At 45.5% G+C, this 20,430-nt stretch overlaps 1 protein-coding gene across 4 annotated transcripts in view; it reads left to right on the top strand.

The window, feature by feature from the left end:
• Positions 1 to 17,106, top strand: part of LOC308459918 (uncharacterized protein) — a 47,503-nt gene extending 30,397 nt beyond the window's left edge. For 3 of the 4 annotated variants that reach the window (XM_080975749.1, XM_080975748.1, XM_080975751.1), the window contains exons 5-10: positions 3,601 to 3,657; positions 5,481 to 5,540; positions 7,437 to 7,501; positions 7,817 to 10,667; positions 12,994 to 13,034; positions 16,975 to 17,106. In XM_080975749.1, coding sequence (XP_080831875.1) covers positions 3,601 to 3,657; positions 5,481 to 5,540; positions 7,437 to 7,501; positions 7,817 to 10,667; positions 12,994 to 13,034; positions 16,975 to 17,089 — 3,189 coding nt within the window. In that variant the 3' untranslated portion in view covers positions 17,090 to 17,106. The remainder of the gene's footprint in view (positions 1 to 3,600; positions 3,658 to 5,480; positions 5,541 to 7,436; positions 7,502 to 7,816; positions 10,668 to 12,993; positions 13,035 to 16,974) is intronic. The other variant, XM_080975750.1, reaches the window with a different exon arrangement.
• The last annotated feature ends 3,324 nt before the right edge of the window (positions 17,107 to 20,430 follow it).

The following is a 20,430-nucleotide window of genomic DNA, read 5'->3' as shown; positions in this document are numbered from 1 at the left end:
GTCCTTTATTGACAGTACTGAGTTTTATGCATAGTCATATTGTTGAAAGAACTCAGTAGCACCCATATCTAATTTTCTTTAATGATGCATTGTGAGCCTATACTCTTCAAACTCTGAGCAAAGCAATTCCATATTCATAGAGGTGCCACTGTCATTTAGCACCTCAGCGAGTCAACGCTCCATTACACAGTTTGGGATGCAATTTTACATTTCCAATGTAGTCAATGAAATAAAATCACCTAAGGGACCAAAAGGAAATATTGTTACAGAGTCTCCACTTCCCAAAGCGGCGGGAAATTATAGGGCAATTTTCTCATGAGGAGAGAGAGCGAGCGCGCTGGAATCTTATGGCATTTTTGCAATATCCATTTATGTGCAGATAGACAATTTGAGGATGGCGGCAAGTGGGCCGGTTGGCAATACTAGTCTGTAGAGCAGCGCCAGGCTCATCGAAACACCTGCATGTCTCACTTCAACCCCTGAAAGCTACTTTTACAGTCAGGCTTCTTTTACCTCTTCAGCCCAAACACAAATCTCAGGTCTCACTGAGGGTAGGGTGTGACATAGGTCTGCTTACCTTTAATGGTCAGGCAGTGCTGTAACCTGGCCATGGCCACGCCTGTGATCTGGCAGCCGGCCGGGGAAGATTGCAGCCTGCCTGTGCATTGGCCAAATGCTTAGGTGGGGGAATTCCCCAGGGGGCAGGCCCAACCAGCCAATGGGTGTAGCTTGGCTTCCCTCCGGGGGGGCGGAATAATTGGGGCCTGCCTAGCCCTCCTCCCCAGCCTCCTTGTTGGATCTCCCATCCTCCCTCCCTTTTTCATATGTTTTGCTTTCATACTTTGTTTTTTGTCCATTTCATAGCAATCACCACAACTTTGTGAGGTTAGGCATTGGGTGAGCCTTAGTCTTGGCTGGAGGGAAGGTTGTAGCGACTGCCTGCCCCTCTTTGGTTAAGGGCAGTGCCATTTATCTAGAAAAAGAGGTGCTGGAACCTCACAAAAAGAGGTGCTGGAACTTGTTCTCTTATAATGGCAATGGTGCCCCCTTGAGAGGCACTGGGACTGAGTTCTGATGAGTTCTGGCTGGAAAAAAAGCCCTGGTTAAGTGTATCCTGTTAAAAGGATCCATGAGGCGTTGCTTCTGTCCAGAGGCCCAGGTGGGGGCTAGGGTCAAATGTTATTAAGCTACAACCTTCGGCTGTCAAGTTACGCAAAAGCCCAAACAAAAGATATTGCACAACCAAAGAGCCATAGCCTTCCCCTTTTTTGCGGGAAATTCCCTTATTCCAGCGCCGTTTCCCACTGCTTCCTGCTGCTATCCCGGATTGTTAGATATCCCATAGACTGTCCCCGGGACAGGTGGGGCTGCTGATCCCTTATTTTAAAATCTGAAAATTGACAGCTATGCAAAGATCACGCCTGCAACAATATGATCATTATCAAAATATACTGAGCAGGTTTAAACTAGCCGTGCACATACTGCCCCTTTAAAGCATGTTCAAAACACATTATTTCTCTCAAAGAATTCTGGGCACTGTCGTTTAACCCTCACAGAGTTACAATTGCTCAGCAACTCTCTCTCTCTCTCTCTCTCTCTCTCTCTCTCTCTCTCTCTCACAATACTTCCCAGAATTCTCTGAGGGGGGGCGGGAATGTGCTTCAAATGTGCTGTTAAGGTAGGAGGACTATACACAGCCTACAGAAGACAGGATTCAATATAACACCCTGGCTGTGAAGCATCCTCAGTGCAAGGGAATGAAGACAGTGTTACATCAGATTTGTATTCCTAGTTCTCTGGCTGACTAGCAGTATGGCTGACTAGCTTGTGATGGAAGCAGTGTGTTATATCAGTCGGCTTGGCTTGTGTTTCCCTGTCTTGGGGAAAGGGGGCCTATAATTTTCCAGCAGCATTTACTCTTGACAAAATGGAAGAGCGTTATCCGTTTTCTTGACATGCAGAAACAAACATCCCCCCTATTAATATCCTATCCTGGGTGGCAGTAAACAGTGATTTTGTGGTCACTGGTGCCATCATGAATAATTAGATGTTACTTCAATCCGTCCTCCCTCCCGCCGAACCACTTTGATCATTTCCATTACAAAAATGTGCTAATGCAACGGTCTTTTCTCGCTCACCGCAAGGCATTGCCACTCTGCTCCTGTTGCTGCATTTGTCAGCATTCAGTATTTATAAACCATCTCACTTATAATCCACCCTCCAAGTTCATGTGGCTGCCAGGCTGTTTGCTGACCTCATGGTTCAACCTAGAGATGGATGGAAGCTTTAGAACTGATTGTCTGAAAACATTATTAATTTTGCGGGCATCCACTGCATGTCTGAAACCAATCTGTTTTAAAAATCAGAGCAGTTTACAAATGGGTCAGGCTTCATGTTGTCAGCTGTGGGGAAGGAGGACAAGGCCTCATCCAGGCCAGGAGGGGTGGAGATTTCAGGACCGCTCCTGGGCATGCGCAGTCAGTGGAAGCTGGTCCATTAGAGTGCATGGGGCACTGCCACCTGGCTGCCTTACTTACAAGCAGTCATGGGGTGGCTCTGCCAGTCATTGGCTCTCCCTACTGTTGGTCTTCCTGCCTTTCCCCCTACCAGTCCAATGGGCACTAACCAGAACTGCGTACAGGCTGGACCTACTCCATCAGCTCTGTGCCAGAAGCATCCAAGTAAGCAAGCCAAGCCTTGCACAATGGAAAAGGCCAACCAACCCTTCTCCCAACCACCCGTCTCCAGTCACTAGGCAGCGTGAGCTGCAGAAAAGTCCCTCGTTTGCCCAAATATTCCAATAACGCATCCCAGGAATAACTTCCAGAGGGATAGTTGACAGTGGGCTTCTCCACACTTTGTCTTGTCCCTCTGTTTTCCTCCGGGGAAAACCATTCTTTAGCACTCTATCGGAGCAAATGGCAATTTGGTTTTTCTGCGAATTGCTGTGGCCCCTTAAAGACGAACAAATTTATTATGATATCAGCTTTTGTGGGTCCACTTCATCTGGACTATGATCTAAAGCACAAAAGCTCCTGCCATAGTAAAAGATGCCACCAGTACTTCCCTGTTTTAAGCAGACATGAGGTTTTCACCCCCTCTGGGGTCCATAAATGCATTTAGCTCTTTAACCACCTGTAGGAAGCAAGTAGGATTTTCCCATTCCACAGTACCTTCAGCGAGTAGGGTGGGGTGTCACACATCCATTTTAAATGTTGTTTGTGTTGCTTAATTGTTATATTGGGTTGAAGATTAGTATTTTATCTTTGTTTTGTTATCATTTTTAGTTGTATTTTGCTGCTGTTGTAAAATTTGGCTTCTGGGCAGATCAATGGGGAAAACACACAAATAACAGGTGTAGGGAGAAACTGTACGTTGTTTGTACATAATCACTTGATTATTCAAGACATGATGACTTTTAGCTGACTCCATTGAAAAGTGTTGCATTTGTGGCTAACAGGAAAGCTCTGCTTGTGAAGACACTTTTTGTGGATGCTGCAATCGTTAAGTATGGAATATAGCTTCCCCAAAAGGATGTAAGACTTATAAAATCTGTTCTCTCTCTCTCTCCTCCGTCAATGATAAATGTTCTTTTGGAAGAAGACACTGCAATGTTGGGAAAAGAAGATGGAAGAAAAAAAGGGAGATCTTTTCAAGGTACTGGAAAATATATATGCAGTAGCTATAATGGAATATTCACCCCGCTCCCCCAGAGAATAAGAAATCAGTTTTAATTTGCAGTTAAGCTGATGGCAAAATGAATTTATTTTTCTCTAAATAGATTCAAAAGTGTTAAAATCCCTGCTATGCTAGCAGTATCTCACCACAATATGATCCTGTAACAGCATTTTGAAATCTGTTTAGATAAAACCAGAATATAAACATAGTCACCCTGATCTGGAGACTTATGTGCATTCAGCTCCTACTCTCTTGTCACTGACGTGAACAGGGAAGCCAGTACAGCACACATAAACTGGCACAGATGTTTTTTTTATAGCGGATCTCTTCAATGTGTGAGTGGTTCAAGGATATGGCAACCAGCTCAACAGCAGGATCCTATAGGATTGGCCACATTTTGCAGGTGTTTAAAAAGCTTCATTGACTCCTGGACTCCTAGTTTATTTCTGAAGGCAGTTCTGTGTACTGCTTTTAAGCTGGAGGATCTGGGACTGCCTGCTTCTCCACAGCCTGTCCAGGAATGGAGAACCTTTGGACTGTTGGGTTTTGGTTTGGTTAAAAGTAAAGAAAAATAGAAGAAGAATTCTCTGGACATCTGGATCCAGGCCTGGGGCAAGAACTCTTTGGTGAGAGAACCCCAGGAGCAATTTTAAATAATAAGATATGCAGCAAAGCAAAGTGTGGAAATAGACCCAGTTAGACCTTTAAAATATCCCCCTTCTAAGCTGTTTCTAAAATTCCCCACTTCCCTTAGACCACACATTTGGCTAATTAAAAATGGTTTACTTACAAACCCTTCCAAGGTCTGAATCATGTGCTTTTCCATACAGCGGCAAGAAAAGGCAGGTGGTATAACTTAGGTTTCAATATGGTAAAGGTTTCTGAATTATTTGTGTAGAAACACAAAGATGGTTCCCTTAAGCCATGCAGTCTAAGCTTGGAGTGTTCAGGTTAGACCTTCTTGCTGGTAGGGTTCACATGGTGGAAGTGAGAGGACAAAGAGTTTGGTAACCCTTCCTCCCAAGGTGAGGAGGAGTGACCTAGCTAAGCCTAGCAGGACAGCTTACCCCCTTCATGCATTAATTAGACTTAAGCATGTTGGTTACAGGAGGCTGATTCATTCCACCTGGGCTTCTAGATGTTGTTCTACCACAGCTTCCAGCATCCCTGACCGTTGCCAAGGCTGTCTAGGAGTCCAACAGAACCTGGAGAGGGCCACAGATTCCTCTTCCCTGGCCTGCAGAAACTGTGCTATGGGTACCCTCACCCTCAGATGGGTGGCTGCCAAGGACACAACTTTCTCCATTGCAAAACCCCAACTCCCAGAGACCTGCTTTGTTGGTGTTTCAATTAAAGACCATTCTATTCTACCAGGCTTTGGACAGGCTGTGAGTTTTTGCAATTGAACTATGTTCAGCGGGGTTACTCCATGTTAAACATGCATAGGGCGGCAGGGTAAAGGGGTTTTGTTGCTGTTGTTTTCATTCAAGTCTTGTTGTTTTCTTGCTTTATATTTATTGACATGATAGATAGATAGATAGATAGATAGATTAGATAGATAGATAGATAGTACAAGTACAAGCCGCCTTTGTATAAAAGGGGCAAAAAGGCAGTGTAATATATGTGTGTGTGTGTGTGTGTGTGTGTGTGTGTCACACATATGTACATACAGATCAAAAATAATCACACATTAATTATCTAAGAAGTATTTTGATAACAAAATATGAAACCATTACATTTGTGTAATGGGAATTATGGGTTTCACTCTTTCTTTAAACTGTTGCATTTCATTTGCACTACAGGAACAAGTACTTATGGTTGAAACAAGAGCAGCTTTGATTGAACAAGGAAAGCATATTGAGGTACATCAAGTATATTTGTATTCAGTAATATAGTTCTTTCCCCTTGAAGTTAGCATGACTATTTCTGATTAAATAGCGTTCAGATTGGCTGTGACATAACCTCATTAGCAAATCAAAAGGGAGTTCAGCCATGACAGTTTAAAATGGAAATACTAGTTATTTAAAATGTCCAGGCCTAAATATATATGCCTGGTGGAGAGGAGATCAGATGGACTTTTTATGAGATGTGTGGTTTTTAATGGTTTTTTAAAATAAAAGCAAGGATCATTCTTTACCCCAAGAATCATGCTCTGCAAATGCGAGAAACCATTTTGACCTGTGTACCCATAAACACACACACACACGCTGGCAGAGCGTTTTAACCCAGATCCTAATCCAGTTTGGAGAATCTCCTTCTCCTGGTACCTCTTAAGTAGCCTACTAGATTGGAAACAGTTAAACATGGATCTGGAAAAAGCCCTTTGCTCCAAGTGTCCCTATTTTCCAGGGACGTCCCTGATTTAGAGAAGGTATCCTGGTTTCTGATTTGATCCTCAAATGTCCCACTTTCCCTTAAAGGTAAAGGTAAAGGGACCCCTGACCATTAGGTCCAGTCGCGACCGACTCTGGGGTTGCGCCGTTCATCTTGCTTTACTGGCCGAGGGAGCCAGTGTAAAGTTTCCGGGTCATGTGGCCAACATGACTAAGCTGCTTCTGGAAACCAGAGCAGCACACGGAAACGCTGTTTACCGTCCCACCGGAGCAGTACCTATTTATCTACTTGCACTTTGACGTGCTTTCGAACTGCTGGGTTGGCAGGAGCAGGGGCCGAGCAACGGGAGCTCACCCCATCACGGGGATTCGAACTGCTGAACTGGGCAACCCAGTAAGTTGTGTGCGATATAAATAGTAAAATTATCATTAAGGAATGGGATGTTCCTATTTTCATCGGGAGAAATGTTGGAGGGTATGCCTTTGGGCTCCTATGCTGCTCAGCTTCCCAAACACACTATTTATGGACGCCAGTGCCCAGGTCTTCACCCTTCCAGCAGTTTCATGGCCCAAACCAGAGCTCTTCTGGACAACTCTTTCCTTCTTCCACCTCCCACCCCATCTGAAGTGGGCGGTGGGAACACCTAGTGGCGTGCAGTTAACTTTTTGTAGGAGAACAGCCAGGGCCAGAGGCACCAGCTTGCGAGGGCGATTGAGGGGTGGGGGTGACATCACACGTGTGACATCTTGACGTGCTGATGTTGCACACATGACCATAACCCCTCTCTCCCTAAGCTGGGCAGAAGCTTCCCAGTCTTTGGGAAGGAGGCACCAGGGGAACATTTGGGGGATTATCCCAGTCCCCCAAGTACGCACACCACTGGGAAGAGCATATTTTTGGTCTCACCATCACAGCAGAGACCATGGCCTTCAGACCCTGGGGCACAGCGATGCTGTCATTACCACAGCTCAGGATCTAAGGGTCCTATCCAAACAGGATCCAAAGTCCTGATTATTTCCATAGTGATCTGTTGGGCGGGAGTTGTGTGTGTGTGTGTGTGCTGTCAACCCCAACAAACGCACACATTCAGAGGATCAGTGATTATTTTGCATGAGGGCTGTTATGAGTCTGGGGTACACAATGAAGAAAAGAGCCAGCCATCCCCCATTAACATTTCTGAAGTTGCTGAGGGGACGCCTCCTTCACTGTTTGCACCACAGAGAAATGGTCTTGTGAAAGTGCTCCCTGCATTGTTAGACCACAAGTTTTCCCCTTCTGAAAGATATTTCTTTTCATAATAACAAGATCTGCAGAATCCCAAAATGTGTGTGTGTGAGAGAGAGACAGGGACAAAGTGAGTGTGATTGAGAGATAAGTGCATTTTATTATTCACCTGTAAACATATGTGTGTTTTGATTTTTAAGAGTCTTCAGATGAAAATAAATTGCCTGCAGAAGGAACTCAAGGACTCTGAGCTACAGGCTACATTGTAAGTGTTTGCAGCCAATGAAAATATTTGGGTTGAGGGATGCTTTGGAACAACATAGGTGGGTTTTGTCATAGTTGCATTTTCTGAAATTCTGTAAAAATATTCCAAAACTGGAGAGAATTTTTTTTAGCTCCTCTGATAAGATATAGACATGTTGCTCCTAGCAGTAAATTTTCAAATATAATGTGCGACCCATTTCATTTAATTAAATTTGCTTTTGGATTGAGAAGCCACTGATTTAGTGCCTTAAGGAAGTTAATGTTAATTTAGATTATTTTGTTCAAGCCGTCTCTAATAAATTTCTTATTTTTATAGACAGGCAGAGGAGCCGAGTCAAGACCATTATGAACCATGTTTGTATGAAGTAGGCATGGAACATTTAGAAGCACAAATGAGTGGAGCAGGAAAAAGAAGCTGTGTTTATATATGGCAAACAAGCACACATGCTAAAAGACCTGAAGATGACACAGAAAAGCAAGAGCCTGAAAAGATGACACAGAAAAGCGAAAGCCCGGCTCCTGCAGTTCCTCAATCGTCCAGATATAACCTAAACAAGAAATGGCTTGAAGAATCCATAGAGAGAGTCCAAGGGAAAGCAGATCCCAAGACATCCAAGAAGAAAGTAGTAAGGTGGCTTCAGGCATCCATGGAAAGCCTTACAAAGGAAGTTTCAGAAGCACCCAAACCAGCTATTGATGAATGGCTCAAAGAATCCCGTAAAAACGTTGAAGAGAAATGTCCTGAAGAAGCCAGACAGGATGTGAAAGAATGGCTTGACATATCCATAAGTAACCTCCAAGAGGAAGGTCCCGAGACATCCCACCTAGGTGTTCAAGAATGGCATGAAGAATCCATTAAGAGCCTCCAGGGTCTTCAAGAGTCTGAAGCAAAGCCTAAGTTGCTCAGGGGTAAACTAAAGAAGAAACGGCTTGAAGAATCCACAAAGGAAGCTTCTGAAACTTGTAAAGAGAATGTATTAGGAACGCTTCAGGAACCTATGGAAAACCTCAGAGAGAAGAGTCCTGAGGCACCCAAGCAAACCATGGAGGACATTGAAGAGCAATGTCCTGAAGCATCTAGAAAGGAGGAGAGCGAATGGATAAAAGCCCCCACCTGTAACCTCCAAGAGGCAGGGCCTGAAACAGACCGCCTAAGTATGCCGGAGTGGGCTGAAGCATCCAGTAAAGCCATCCAGGAAATCCAAGGGCAAAGTCGCAAAGCAATAAAACCGAATGCTCAGCAGGAGGCGCTTGTAGTGCCAGAATGGCTTCAAGCAGCCATGGAGAAGCCTCCAGAAGCATCCAGGCAGGAAGGTCCTGAAACAACCCAGCTCATTGTTCCGGAATGGCCTCAAGCATCGAAAGGTCTGAAAAACGAAGAAGCAAAAGAGAAAATGAAGCAAAAGGTCAAAGAATCCATGAGAAGCGTCGTACAGGAAGGCAATGGAGCATCTAGAGAAAATATGCAAAAATGGCTTCAAGAATCCATTAAGGACTTCATGGAAAGGGGTCCTGAAGATTCCAGTGAGGGTTTGCAGGAATGGCTTGAATCATCCATGAAAAAAATTGACGAGCTATATCCTGAAGAATCAAGAGAGGATATGAAGGAATGGTTTAAAGCATCCATAAGAAACTTGCAAGATCTAGGGCCTGAACCGTCCCGTCTAGATATACAAGAATGGCTTGAAGCATCCATGAAAAACATCCAAGAAATTCCTGAAGCACCCATGAAGGGTATCCAGAAGAAAAGTCCTGAAGCAGACACGGAAAGCATCCGGGAGAAAGGTAAGGCATCCAGTAAGAAGGTGCAGAAACCATTCACAGAAAACCAACAGAAGTCCATGCTGAATGTGGGGAAGTGGCTTCAGTCAAACTTAATAAGCCGCATACAAGAAAGTTCCGAAACATCCATAGAGAATGTGCAGGACTGGGTTGAAGAATCCTTAAGAAACGTTGAAGATGAGTTGCCTGAAGCGTCCAGACAGGATGTGACAGAGTGGCTTGAGGAAACCAGAAAAGGGCTCCAAGAAGGAGGTCCTGAAGCATCCAAGCAGGACCTGAACAAATTCCTAAAAGCATCCATTCTGAACCTCAAAGAGGACATTCCTCCAGCAACTGCCAAAAGTGTGCAGCAGTGGCTTGATGAATCGATAGCAAATGTCCAAAGGGGAGCCTCCAGACTAGGGGTTCAAAAGTGGCTTGAACAAAACCTGAAAACCATGGAAGAGGAAGGACCTGATATGCCCAGACAGGACCTACAGCAATGGTTTGAAACGGCCATAGGAAACCTGGGTGAAACATGTCCTGAAACATCAAGACATGATGTGAAAGGATGGCTTGAGGCAGCCATGATGAATGTTCAAGAGCAAGGTCCTGAAGCATCTAAGGTGAATGTGTACGAATGGCTTGCAGAATCTGCACAGAATTTTAAAGAGGGAACTTCTGAAGAAAGTATAGTAAATGTGGAGGGGTGGGCTGAATCGGCGATACAGAGTCTCAAAGAGGAAGCCTCCAATCTGAATACTCAAGAATGGCTTGCAGAATCCCTAGCGTACCTCAAAGAAGACCCGGAAGCATCCCGGCAAAATATTAAGCAATGGCTTGAAGAATCCAAAACACACCTCAATGAGGTATGTGCTGAAGAAGCTAGAGTGGATGTGGAGAAATGGCTTAGAGAAGTCACAGACAGTTTCCAGGAGGTAGGACCCGAAGCATTCAAAGGGAACCTGCAGGGATTCATAAGATCATCAATGTCAAACCTCAAACAGGAAAGTATTGCAGCATCTAGAGCAAGCAACAGGGATTGGACTGGCATAACCAGATATACTCCAAACACCAAGATTTCTGTACCGAAAATAAAACGCAATGTATCCAGAATGAAAAGGTATTCGATGCCTCTTCTGCCAACCAAATCAGTGCTAGGTCAAATAGTTGAGGAAAGCGAAGGAAGCAGATCGACCGTCGACGAGGACAGAACAAGTTGGAAGGGAGGAAGAAACTTGGAGAGAGAGAAAATCTGGGAGGGAGGAAGAAACTTGGAGAGTGAGAAAATCTGGGAGGGAGAAACAAGCTTTGAGGAAGAAGAAACAAGCTTTGAGGAGGAAGAAACAAGCTTTGAGGATGAATACCCGGAAGTGCCTGAAGGAATTATTTCGCGAGGAAAACAGGTATATGAAAAGAGTCAAAGCAAACACACAGATTAGTGAATTCCGCAACTAATATGTAGAATGGAAGGCACAGGGGTGGCACTGCTGAAATTTGAGACCAGTTTCCCAGTCTGGTCTTCCCAGACTGGCTGCTACTGGTGGGCAGCCAACAGCTGGCCAGTGGTGCATCAGAGGAGGAGGTGGCAGGCAAGCGGCCTGAGTCTTGAGGCCCTCTTGCTGAGTGAAGCCTGGACTGCAGCTCTCAAGGGATTCAGATTGGTGTTAGGAGGCCCTAGATCATGGGTAGGCAAACTGAGGCCCAGGGGCTGGATCTGGCCCAATCGCCTTCTCAATCCGGCCTGTGGACGGTCCAGGAATCAGCATGAGTAGAATCTGTGCTTTTATTTAAAATGCATCTCTGGGTTATTTGTGGGTCATAGGAATTCATTCATTATTTTTTTTCAAAGTATAGTCTGGTGTACCACATGGTCTGAGGGATGGCGGACCGGCCCACAGCTGAAAAAGGTTGCTGACTCCTGCGCTAGATCATGTGTAGGCAAACTAAGGCCTGGGGGCCAGATCCAGCCCAATCACCTTCTAAATCCGGCCCACGGACGGTCCGGGAATCAGCATGTTTTTACATGAGTAGAATATGTCCTTTTATTTAAAATGCATCCCTGGGTTATTTGTGGGGTACAGGAATTCATTCATTCCCCCCACAAAAAAAATTGTCTGGCCCCCCACAAGATCTGAGGGACAGTGGACCAGCCCCCTGCTGAAAAAGTTTGCTGACCCCTGCTAGAGATTGATTCTGGGACTGTTAACATGCAAAACGTGGTTTACCACTAAGCTACAGTTGTGCCCCCATGTCTCACTTCTAAAACCTGCATCAAAGGAGCCAACGACTCCTGTAATTTGGGAGCCCTGAACAGCTTGGGGCCAACTTAAGGATTCCAGGGGCAAACATGAGTAATCTTTCAGTGTATGGTACCCTGTGTGAGGCTAAAATTTGGATCTTCTTAATTATGGATCTTCTTGATTTTGCACCTCCTTGGCTTGGTGCCCTCTGTGGGGGAACCGCCCCCATTGCCCTAAATCTGGCACTGGGAACTCCTTTCTCCCATGTGCACCTCCCCAGATACTGAGATCTGCTCCAACTCTACAATTCTATGATTCTATAGATTTATGTATACACCTTTTCCTCTGATGGGTCTCAATGTAGCTCACAGATAAAAATAAGAACCACTGGACACATTAGGGGGGGAATCCTAAAAACACACACAATTAAACAAAGTATTTTATGAAAAGTTGACAGGATGAACGCCTGAGGAGGGATTGCAACAAGCAAAATGAGAAGTTACAGAGGATGAAATCAGAGTTTCAGCTATAATGGAAGAAATTGGGGAGATTAGGAAGGGGAAAGGGCCGAACTTCAGTGAACATATTTTGTATGCAAAAGGTCTCAAGTTAAGTTTCTGGCACTTCCAAGTAGGACTGAGAAAGACCTCATTTGAAATCCTGGAGAGTTTTTGCCAGTCAGTGGAGACTGATTTAGCTTGACCAATGGTCTGACTTGATGTACAGCGGGTTTCTTTGTTCTTCTCTTGGACTAAATGTGTCCTTCTCCTTAATTTTTTAGTCTAAATAGCGGCTGCTGTGGGGGCCCAATGAGGATTGGAGCTGCAGCTCTTGAGGAGGGGCAGAGCTGCTGAAAATGGGGGCTTCCTTTCTACAGCGTATAGCAGCAGGGAAGCATTTCCTTGGGGACTGTAGCAGGGGAGGACAGGATCAGTCCCTCCCTGTACGCAGTCATTAGTCCTGAACCTGGTCACAACAACTCCACAGTGCCTACTTACACTAAAAAAGAGAGAGAGGCACAACACAACTAAGAGTGGTGTGTTTACTTTTGTATCGCATTTGGCACTTAGGGTGAAAGCAGGCGGGATCCAAGTAAGGGACACAGAATCTGCTTGGGGTTTGTAGAAGCTGCATCTATACAATGCCGAATGAGTTTGGACATTTACTTGCAAACACACCTGTGAGATCTTAGGTCTGCTTTTGGAACTCATAACCATCCATGCATCGGTGCTACATCTTCACAGTTTGTGCATGTGGATACAGGAAGCCTATCTGCGTTTCTGTAAAAGAAATGCCATTTTATTAAGAGAGAGAAAAAGAAAAACCCCAAGGCTGTGTGTTTTGGGAAGAGGTTGCATGGTGATATCAAAGAATTAACCATTGTTAAATTAATCAGGTAATTTATTGCACTAGCTGCTAAACGTCGCTCCACAGCCTTTTGGGGTATTAACACCCTCCTCTTTTCCTACCCTTTCTCATTTACTTGTAGTTTTTAATGGCCCTGCTTTGCAACATCATCTGCTGGTACAGGTACGTTAAGTCTTTCTGAGATAGCCGTATTGTAGCGAGCATTGATTTCAGGTCAGGTTGTGTAGGAGCTTCCTAATGTTTCACCACAAAGTGTACAATGTCAAAAGGAGCCCATACTGTTTGAAAGTAAAATAAAATCAAGGCATTAATTAAAAGATTAAAGAAAGATTAAGATGGCAGAGGAGAACCTCGTCACACAGCCTTACTGTATGATCTTGGAGCACCTCAGTAAGATTCTGTTCAGTGGGGTTTGTGTTTCTAGAAATGATGCTAACTTTCTGTGTGCATTTTTTAAAAACTGGTGAAGCTTCTTTTTGAAAACAGGGAAGAAATGAGGAAAGGGAACACGTGGGGCCCATCCTAGATGTCCTTTTTATTGTGCATTCATTATGATTATTTGTGCTTAAGGAGGCATGGAGATGGGGTTATATCAGTGTTTCCCACTCCTGGGGGGCGCTGGAATAATCCGGAGGGCAGTTGTAGCCTCAGGTGCAATTGGGGGGCATTGAATAAAAATAAGGGGGTGGTGGAAGCATAAAGAAAGAATAAGCTTTCGAAAAACCATTTGTACATGTTTCATCTGTTGTGTAATGACGCTTATCGAGGTAACATATGAGTTAAAGTCATAATGATTTCTTTATTTTTCAAAGAAACACACAAAATGCAAGTTATAACCAATTAGTGGTCAAGTCCACTGATGCAAATTTGTCACTGCATCTTTCTGTTTGTTCGTTTAAAGGAGGTAGATTTCCAGCTGAGTAATTCCCCCCCCCCCAGAAAAGGGGGCCCTTATTGATTCACTCGTGCTCCAAAAAGCTTCACAACTGTGCGCTAAGACTTTCCCCTTAAATTGAGAACCATATAAGCCAGGGCTGGCCCACCCATTAGACTTGCTGAGATAGTCACCTCAGGCGGCAGGCTGGGGATGTCTGCGAGGGGTGGCAGATACAGAGAAGGGAGTCTCGTGTGCCTTTGCCACTCCTCCTTTATCTACGGATTGGAGCCGCCACCATTGCAATCACCCCATGAGGGGGAAGGTCCCTCTGCTGCCTGCTCACCCAGACTCATTTCTTGTCAGGGTAGATGCCAGGAGCAGATCAGCAAGAACTCGCAAGGTGTCAGTGAACTCTATTCAAAGAAACCAAACAGCTCAGATCACAGCAACTCTTCCCAGTAGATCTTGCCCCAATGAGGCAATAGTGAGGACTGAAGGTCCCCCCTTCCCCCAGCTCCCTAAGTCTCTTCCTCCCCTGAGGCCTTCTCAAGCAATCTGAGATTCCTACTGGGAGCTGGTCGCAGTAGGAGGGGGAGACTCCCTGGCTTCTTCAGCACCCTGCCTCAACTCTGCCTCTTGCCTCCCCTCCTCACCAGCCTCTGCTTCTGAACTGCTCTCTGCCACAGCCTCTTTCTGCTCACCAAACAGTGTTACCTCCTCAGCTTCTGACACCTTCTCTCCCCAATCTGCTCCCCCTCCTCCCTCTGACCACTCACCTTCGCCACTCCACCAATCCCTGCTTCTGAGCCTTCTTCCCTTCCGGGTTTCCCACCATTTCTCTGCATCCAGCCAGTCCATAACGTTTCTGCATCTCTAAACATCTTTGAAGGCCCCTAAGGAGAACCTCTGCTCACTGCTGCCTGGAAAGAGCATGGCTGACGCTGCCAATGCCTGTTCCTCTTCCTTTTTTCTCCCTCACTGCCTCCAGCTGCCTCAGGAGGTGGAAAAGGAGGCAGCAGTGGTAGGGGGCAGCAGAAGGGGGACACACCCATTTTCTGTTTTGCCTCAAGCGGCAAAATGTCTTGGGCCAGCTCCGCTATACACCCTCATGCTCCCCTCAGCATCAGTGTTGCAGAGAAAGCCGAAAGCATGGGTGCTTGAGGTTGAAAGTGAGCACAATATGTAAGATGCTACAAAAACTTGACTGCTTTCATGCCATGCAAGTTAAGGTGGGAGCCTGGCATACACTTGCATGCTTTTTGGAGCATGTGTAAATCTGCAAAAGCCTTAAGCTTCTTCTAAAACCATTCTATTTTAATCCTGTATGCCTTAGATCAGTCATATAACAAGTGAGTCCCCTTGCAGTTTTCCATTCCCCATTTATTTCCCTATGGCAAACTGCCTCGGTCTTCTTCTTCCCTTACCAGTGCAAGCTTGTTCACTCAGAATCTAATTCTTCCTGTCCAGCAAACAAAGGCTATATGTATACATTGCTGGCTTAAAAAGCAGCTAGGTGGTTCTTTTGTTCAGTTTGGATTGAGGCTGGAGGAGGCATCAAAATGCAGTATTTCCTAAGAAAGGACAGGATAAATACAGGATATGCATGGATTGCAGATAACTCTGGGTGTATATCACTTCCCAAACCAACAGTTGATGTATTGGATGCAGAATAAACAGCTGTAGTTACAGCCAAAATTGTACAGTGCAATGCTATGCACGTCTACTCAAAAGTAAGTCCAACTGAGTTCAATGAGACTTACTCCCACATGTGCATGTAAAGGATTGTAGCCTTACCTTAACCTGCCAACTGCTTTGCAGCCAAGACATTGTTAATTCAATTCCTACCAAGCAACAATGTTCTGCAGCAGGCAGAGAATTAACCACGTCACCAATGTACACGGTGCCAATGCACTGCCGCAGAATTAAGCAAGTCACCTTTTAGACATTTTTGTGGAGAACAAGGAAGAGTAAGGGGAGAGGACAACTGACATGGCAATGTTTTCCAACTGACAATGTCGGTAATGGGATCAGGAGAGAGACTTTTTCTTCTGGCACCACCATGATCCACACCCACCCACCAATTAGTTGCCATTCATTGTAATATTCATTTATTGGCATCTATCTGTCTCGAGAAACAACGGAGTGCGCCTCTGGGGGTGAACCCAAGCCATTGCCTTAGCAGCACTGAAGTGACCTCCCAAGGCACAAGCCTGAGCAATGTGTCTGGAGGTCTGGCTGCCCAAATGACAAGACTCCCCTCTTGGCCTCACTGGTCCAAAGGAAACCAAAGCAATACATTTGGCACCAGCTTGGCTGCAGGAGTTTCTGGAAGGAGGTATACAAGCGCCATCCAACCGTCTTAGGGACTCCACTCCTGATTTGTGTAGGGTTTACTCCTTAGCCTTTTCTTCTCCCAAAGATGTCCTGCAAGGCAGCAGAGGTTAGGATCAGAGTTTTCCTTCTCTGAGACAGGCTACCTTCCCAGGTTAACAAGCCCCACCTGCCCCTCACTTCCCTCTACAGCAGCCTTTCTCAACCTGTGGGTCCCTAGATGATGTTGGACTACAACTCCCATCACCCCTAGCTAGCAAGGCCAGAGCTCAGGGATGATGGGAGTTGTAGTCCAACAACATCTGGGGACCCACAGGTTGAGAACCACTGCTCTACAGCATGTGCAGAAACCACCATCTTGACTGCTGGACCCACTATTGGTCTCATCCACTCAAGAGTCTGTCTTCACATGCAAGGGAAGTCCTTAATTCACTGAGGGTTTGAGATCCATTGGTGACCCTCCCCTGGTTTAGCCAGCCAATCGAAGCCGTTTTGCTATGGTGTGGCCGCTGTCCTCTAGGAGCCACAGGTGAGAGCTGAGTTCAGGTGAGAGCTGAGTTCAGGGTGGAGACCAAAGCTGGACAAATTACCGTACCCCCCAAAGGAGCATATTTGTCCCCCACCAGAGGTATTACCCCTCTCCTAACACCCCATACATATTAATTTATAATAGTATTAATTCAACAATGTGGTTTACCAGAAGCAAAATATTAGATGAGCCTCCTGGAGGGAATTTAGTCTACATCCCTGACCAAATGGGTATGAACAACTACGCATTCCTCATACTAAAAAGCAACACTGTCTGTAAAAGCCCTAGAGAAACATTTTGTAGATGAGCTAAAGAAAAGGCAATGTATTTCCTAACTGGTTGTATTTTTCCTTCTTTCTTTCTAGAGAACACCCTGGAATATTGTCCAAGATCATCCCTGGCACCATCATGGCATTTATTGTCTTTCTCTATATACACTTCAAATATTACTGTGTAATAACTAACATTAAACCTGTCTAAGTTTACCAGTATAGTAAGGCTCTGGGCTGCATTATTAGAATGCAGGTAGATTTTTATTATTATATTTTAATCTGCAAATGCAATAGTGGGAAATAAACAATACCCCTAACCAGTTTCTCATAGGTGGCAGTTAGGTGGTGATGTTGTTTTACCAATGACCTCCCCCGATTTTGTCAGAATTCAAGACCAGTCATCAGCTGGATAGGATCTCCAGGCACAGGCTTGGAGCAGACCTCTGCTGAAGATGCTTCCAATTGATGGTGGCATCAGTGTCAGCAAATGGGCAACCAAGCAAGTGCACCAGGAGATACCTAATGAAGCTGATTCCTCCTGCTATGGGGTTTTTACTTATGCTGTTTTGGTTTGAGGATGGCTCTTCCATGTGGACTGTTGGTGATATTGCTGAATACAGGTACCTCTGGTTACGTACTTAATTCGTTCCGGAGGTCCGTTCTTAACCTGAAACTGTTCTTAACCTGAAGCACCACTTTAGCTAACGGGGCCTCCCACTGCCGCCAGAGCACGATTTCTGTTCTCATCCTGAAGCAAAGTTCTTAACCCGAGGTACTATTTCTGGGTTAGCGGAGTCCGTAACCTGAAGCGTATGTAACCTGAAGCGTATGTAACCCGAGGTACCACTGTATGTGCTTTGTATATGATTATTTATTTTGTAAAAAAATTATACTGCTTGATGGTTAGAAACCTCAAAGCAGTTTGCAAAAAGGCGAAACAATAAAATCAAGGAAAATGCACAACCGTACTTTCAAACATGCAAAGGCTAAAATGCTAAAAGAGACTAAAATTGACTCAACTTTTAAATATCTGGTAGGCTTGTCTAAGCAAGAATGTTTTTAGCAGGCACTGAAGAGTGCAGTGAAGTCACTTGCTTGATCTCAAGAGACGGAGAGTTCCAACGTGCAGGTTCTGCCACACTAAGCAGCTAGGTTCTTACAAATATGTAATAGGTATTGTGTGGCAACTGTAGTAAGGCCAGTTCTGCCGATCGCAGCAGTCGACTGGGCACAAGTGGGCAGTCTTGTAAGTAAACTATTCCCAGTTTATTAAGGGCTTTATATGCCAATAGTCAGCAAATAAGGGACACGGGTGGCGCTGTGGGTTAAAACACAGAGCCTAGGGCTTGCCGACCAGAAGGTCGGTGGTTCAAATCCCCACGACGGGGTGAGCTCCGTTGCTCAGTCCCTGCTCCTGCCAACCTAGCAGTTCAAAAGCACGTCAAAGTGCAAGTAGATAAATAGGTACCGCTCCGGCGGGAAGGTAAACGGCAGCGGTGTAGCGTGGGTTGTCAGCACCCGGTGCAAGGCAAGTAATTTGCGCCCCCTAACCCAGGGCAAGGCAAGTAATTTGCACCCCCTAACCCGGGGCAAGGCAAGTAATTTGCACTCCCTAACCCCTAACCTGCCGCCGCAGCCAGCTTCTTCTTGCTGCTGCCTGGGCTGGTCTGGTGTGGTTGTCTCCCGCGCTCAGCGCTGCGCTGGGCGGCCGCTGCACTGTCCCTCCCCCAGATAGTCCCTCGCTCTCTCTCCGCACCGCACGCCTGGCACCCACCCCCTCCACAGCGGGCGGCGACCCAGCGGCTCGGATCGGATTCGCACAGCCAGCACTGCAGTGAGAGAGAGTGAGTGAGCCAGGTAGGGGCAGAGAGCTGCGAGTGCGAGCGCCCCCCCCCAGATGTTGCGCCCGGTGCGGCCGGCACCCCCTGCACCCCCCACGCTACGCCACTGGTAAACGGCGTTTCCGTGCGCTGCTCTGGTTCGCCAGAAGCAGCTTAGTCATGCGGGTCACATGACCCGGAAGCTGTACGCCGGCTCCCTCAGCCAATAAAGCGAGATGAGCGCTGCAACCCCAGAGTCGGTCACGACTGGACCTAATGGTCAGGGCTCCCTTTACCTTTTTATGCCAATAGTAACACCTTGAACCTGGCTTGGTAACCAACTGGCAAGAAGTTCAGACCTCTGAGCGCAGGTGTGCTATGCTGACAAGGCCTCACTCCTGTCAGCAATCATGCTGCAGCATTCTGCCCCAACTGCAGCTTCTGGACCAAGCGTGAGGGAAGCCCCACACAGAGCGCTTTGCAGTAATCCAGTCCTGAGGTTACCAGGCATGAACTGCTGTGGTCAGGCTCTCCTGGTCCAGGGATGGCTGTAGCTGTCGAACCAGCCAGTTTGCAAAAGGCACTGAGCCTCCAGTGACAGAGCTTGGATCAAGAAGCAGCCCTAAACTGCAAACTTACTCCTTCAAGGGGAGTGGTACTCCGTCCAGGTTTGGCAGGTGAGCAATTTCTTGGCCTCCACCTTGCCAGCATCCGAACTCGGCTTTTTCTCCATCATCCACTGTGTCCCAGCAGTGGCCTGCACAGCATCTCTAGGAAGAGAGCAGTGGATATTGAAATTGACCCTACCAGGAAACCACAGAGCCATGTGCAAGGTTAGGAGCGCTCCCAGCCAACTCTCTGTGGCTGAAGTGTGTTTGCTGATCTGATCATTAGCTGACAAGATGAATCAGATCAAGGAGCACTACCCAGAAATATCCAGATCTGTTTGTCGGCTGCCGCAAAAGCTGCAAAGAGTTTCATGGCACTTTAAGATGCCACAAAACCCTTTGTTGTTTTGTCCAGAAATTAGTTTTCTATTTATTCTTTTTGCTAGATACACACCACTTTTTCGTGATCTTACCAAGTTCAAAACCGACTCTGGTAGCTTCTTTCATAAATATATATATTACAAGGGGGCACAATCCAGTGGGAACGTATCCTGTGAACTGCAAGTGCTGACCTATGAAACAGGATCTCTCTGGTTTGAATCTCACCTGTTGACACAAACTCAACTGGTGCGCTCAAGCAAGCTATGCTCACTCCAAACCTACATGGGGATAATAATACTGTCCTATCCTACCTTACAAAGTTTTTGTAAGGATGTCAAATGAATGTGTGTGCAAAGTCATTTGAACACTACTTAAATGTTAAGTATCGTTATTGTTGTTGTCTTTTTCATTTCTTTTTAATTATTGTTATTAAATGCTTTATTTTCCATACTTGCATCCGTACATAAAAAACATATCTTCCTTATTTTACATAAATAATTTTTTTCAAAACACAATCCGACAAAAGAATATAGGTCTTCCTACTATACATTTGATACATATACTTGATTTCCCGTCCTTTCCCAATTTGTTTTTCACTCTAATAAACCTATTGCTTCAACTTAACTATATATTGCTAATAAAATATTAACAGTCATACTTATATATTTCTATTTTCCTCTTTTAATTTAGATTATTCACAGAGATTACTCAAAGGCTACTACCGTATTCAAGTTGCAACA

This window comes from Podarcis pityusensis (assembly GCF_964106645.2).
Source record: "Podarcis pityusensis genome assembly, chromosome: 12".
NCBI classification, from domain to species: domain Eukaryota; kingdom Metazoa; phylum Chordata; class Lepidosauria; order Squamata; family Lacertidae; genus Podarcis; species Podarcis pityusensis.
This window is presented reverse-complemented; position numbering and strand designations above follow the sequence as displayed.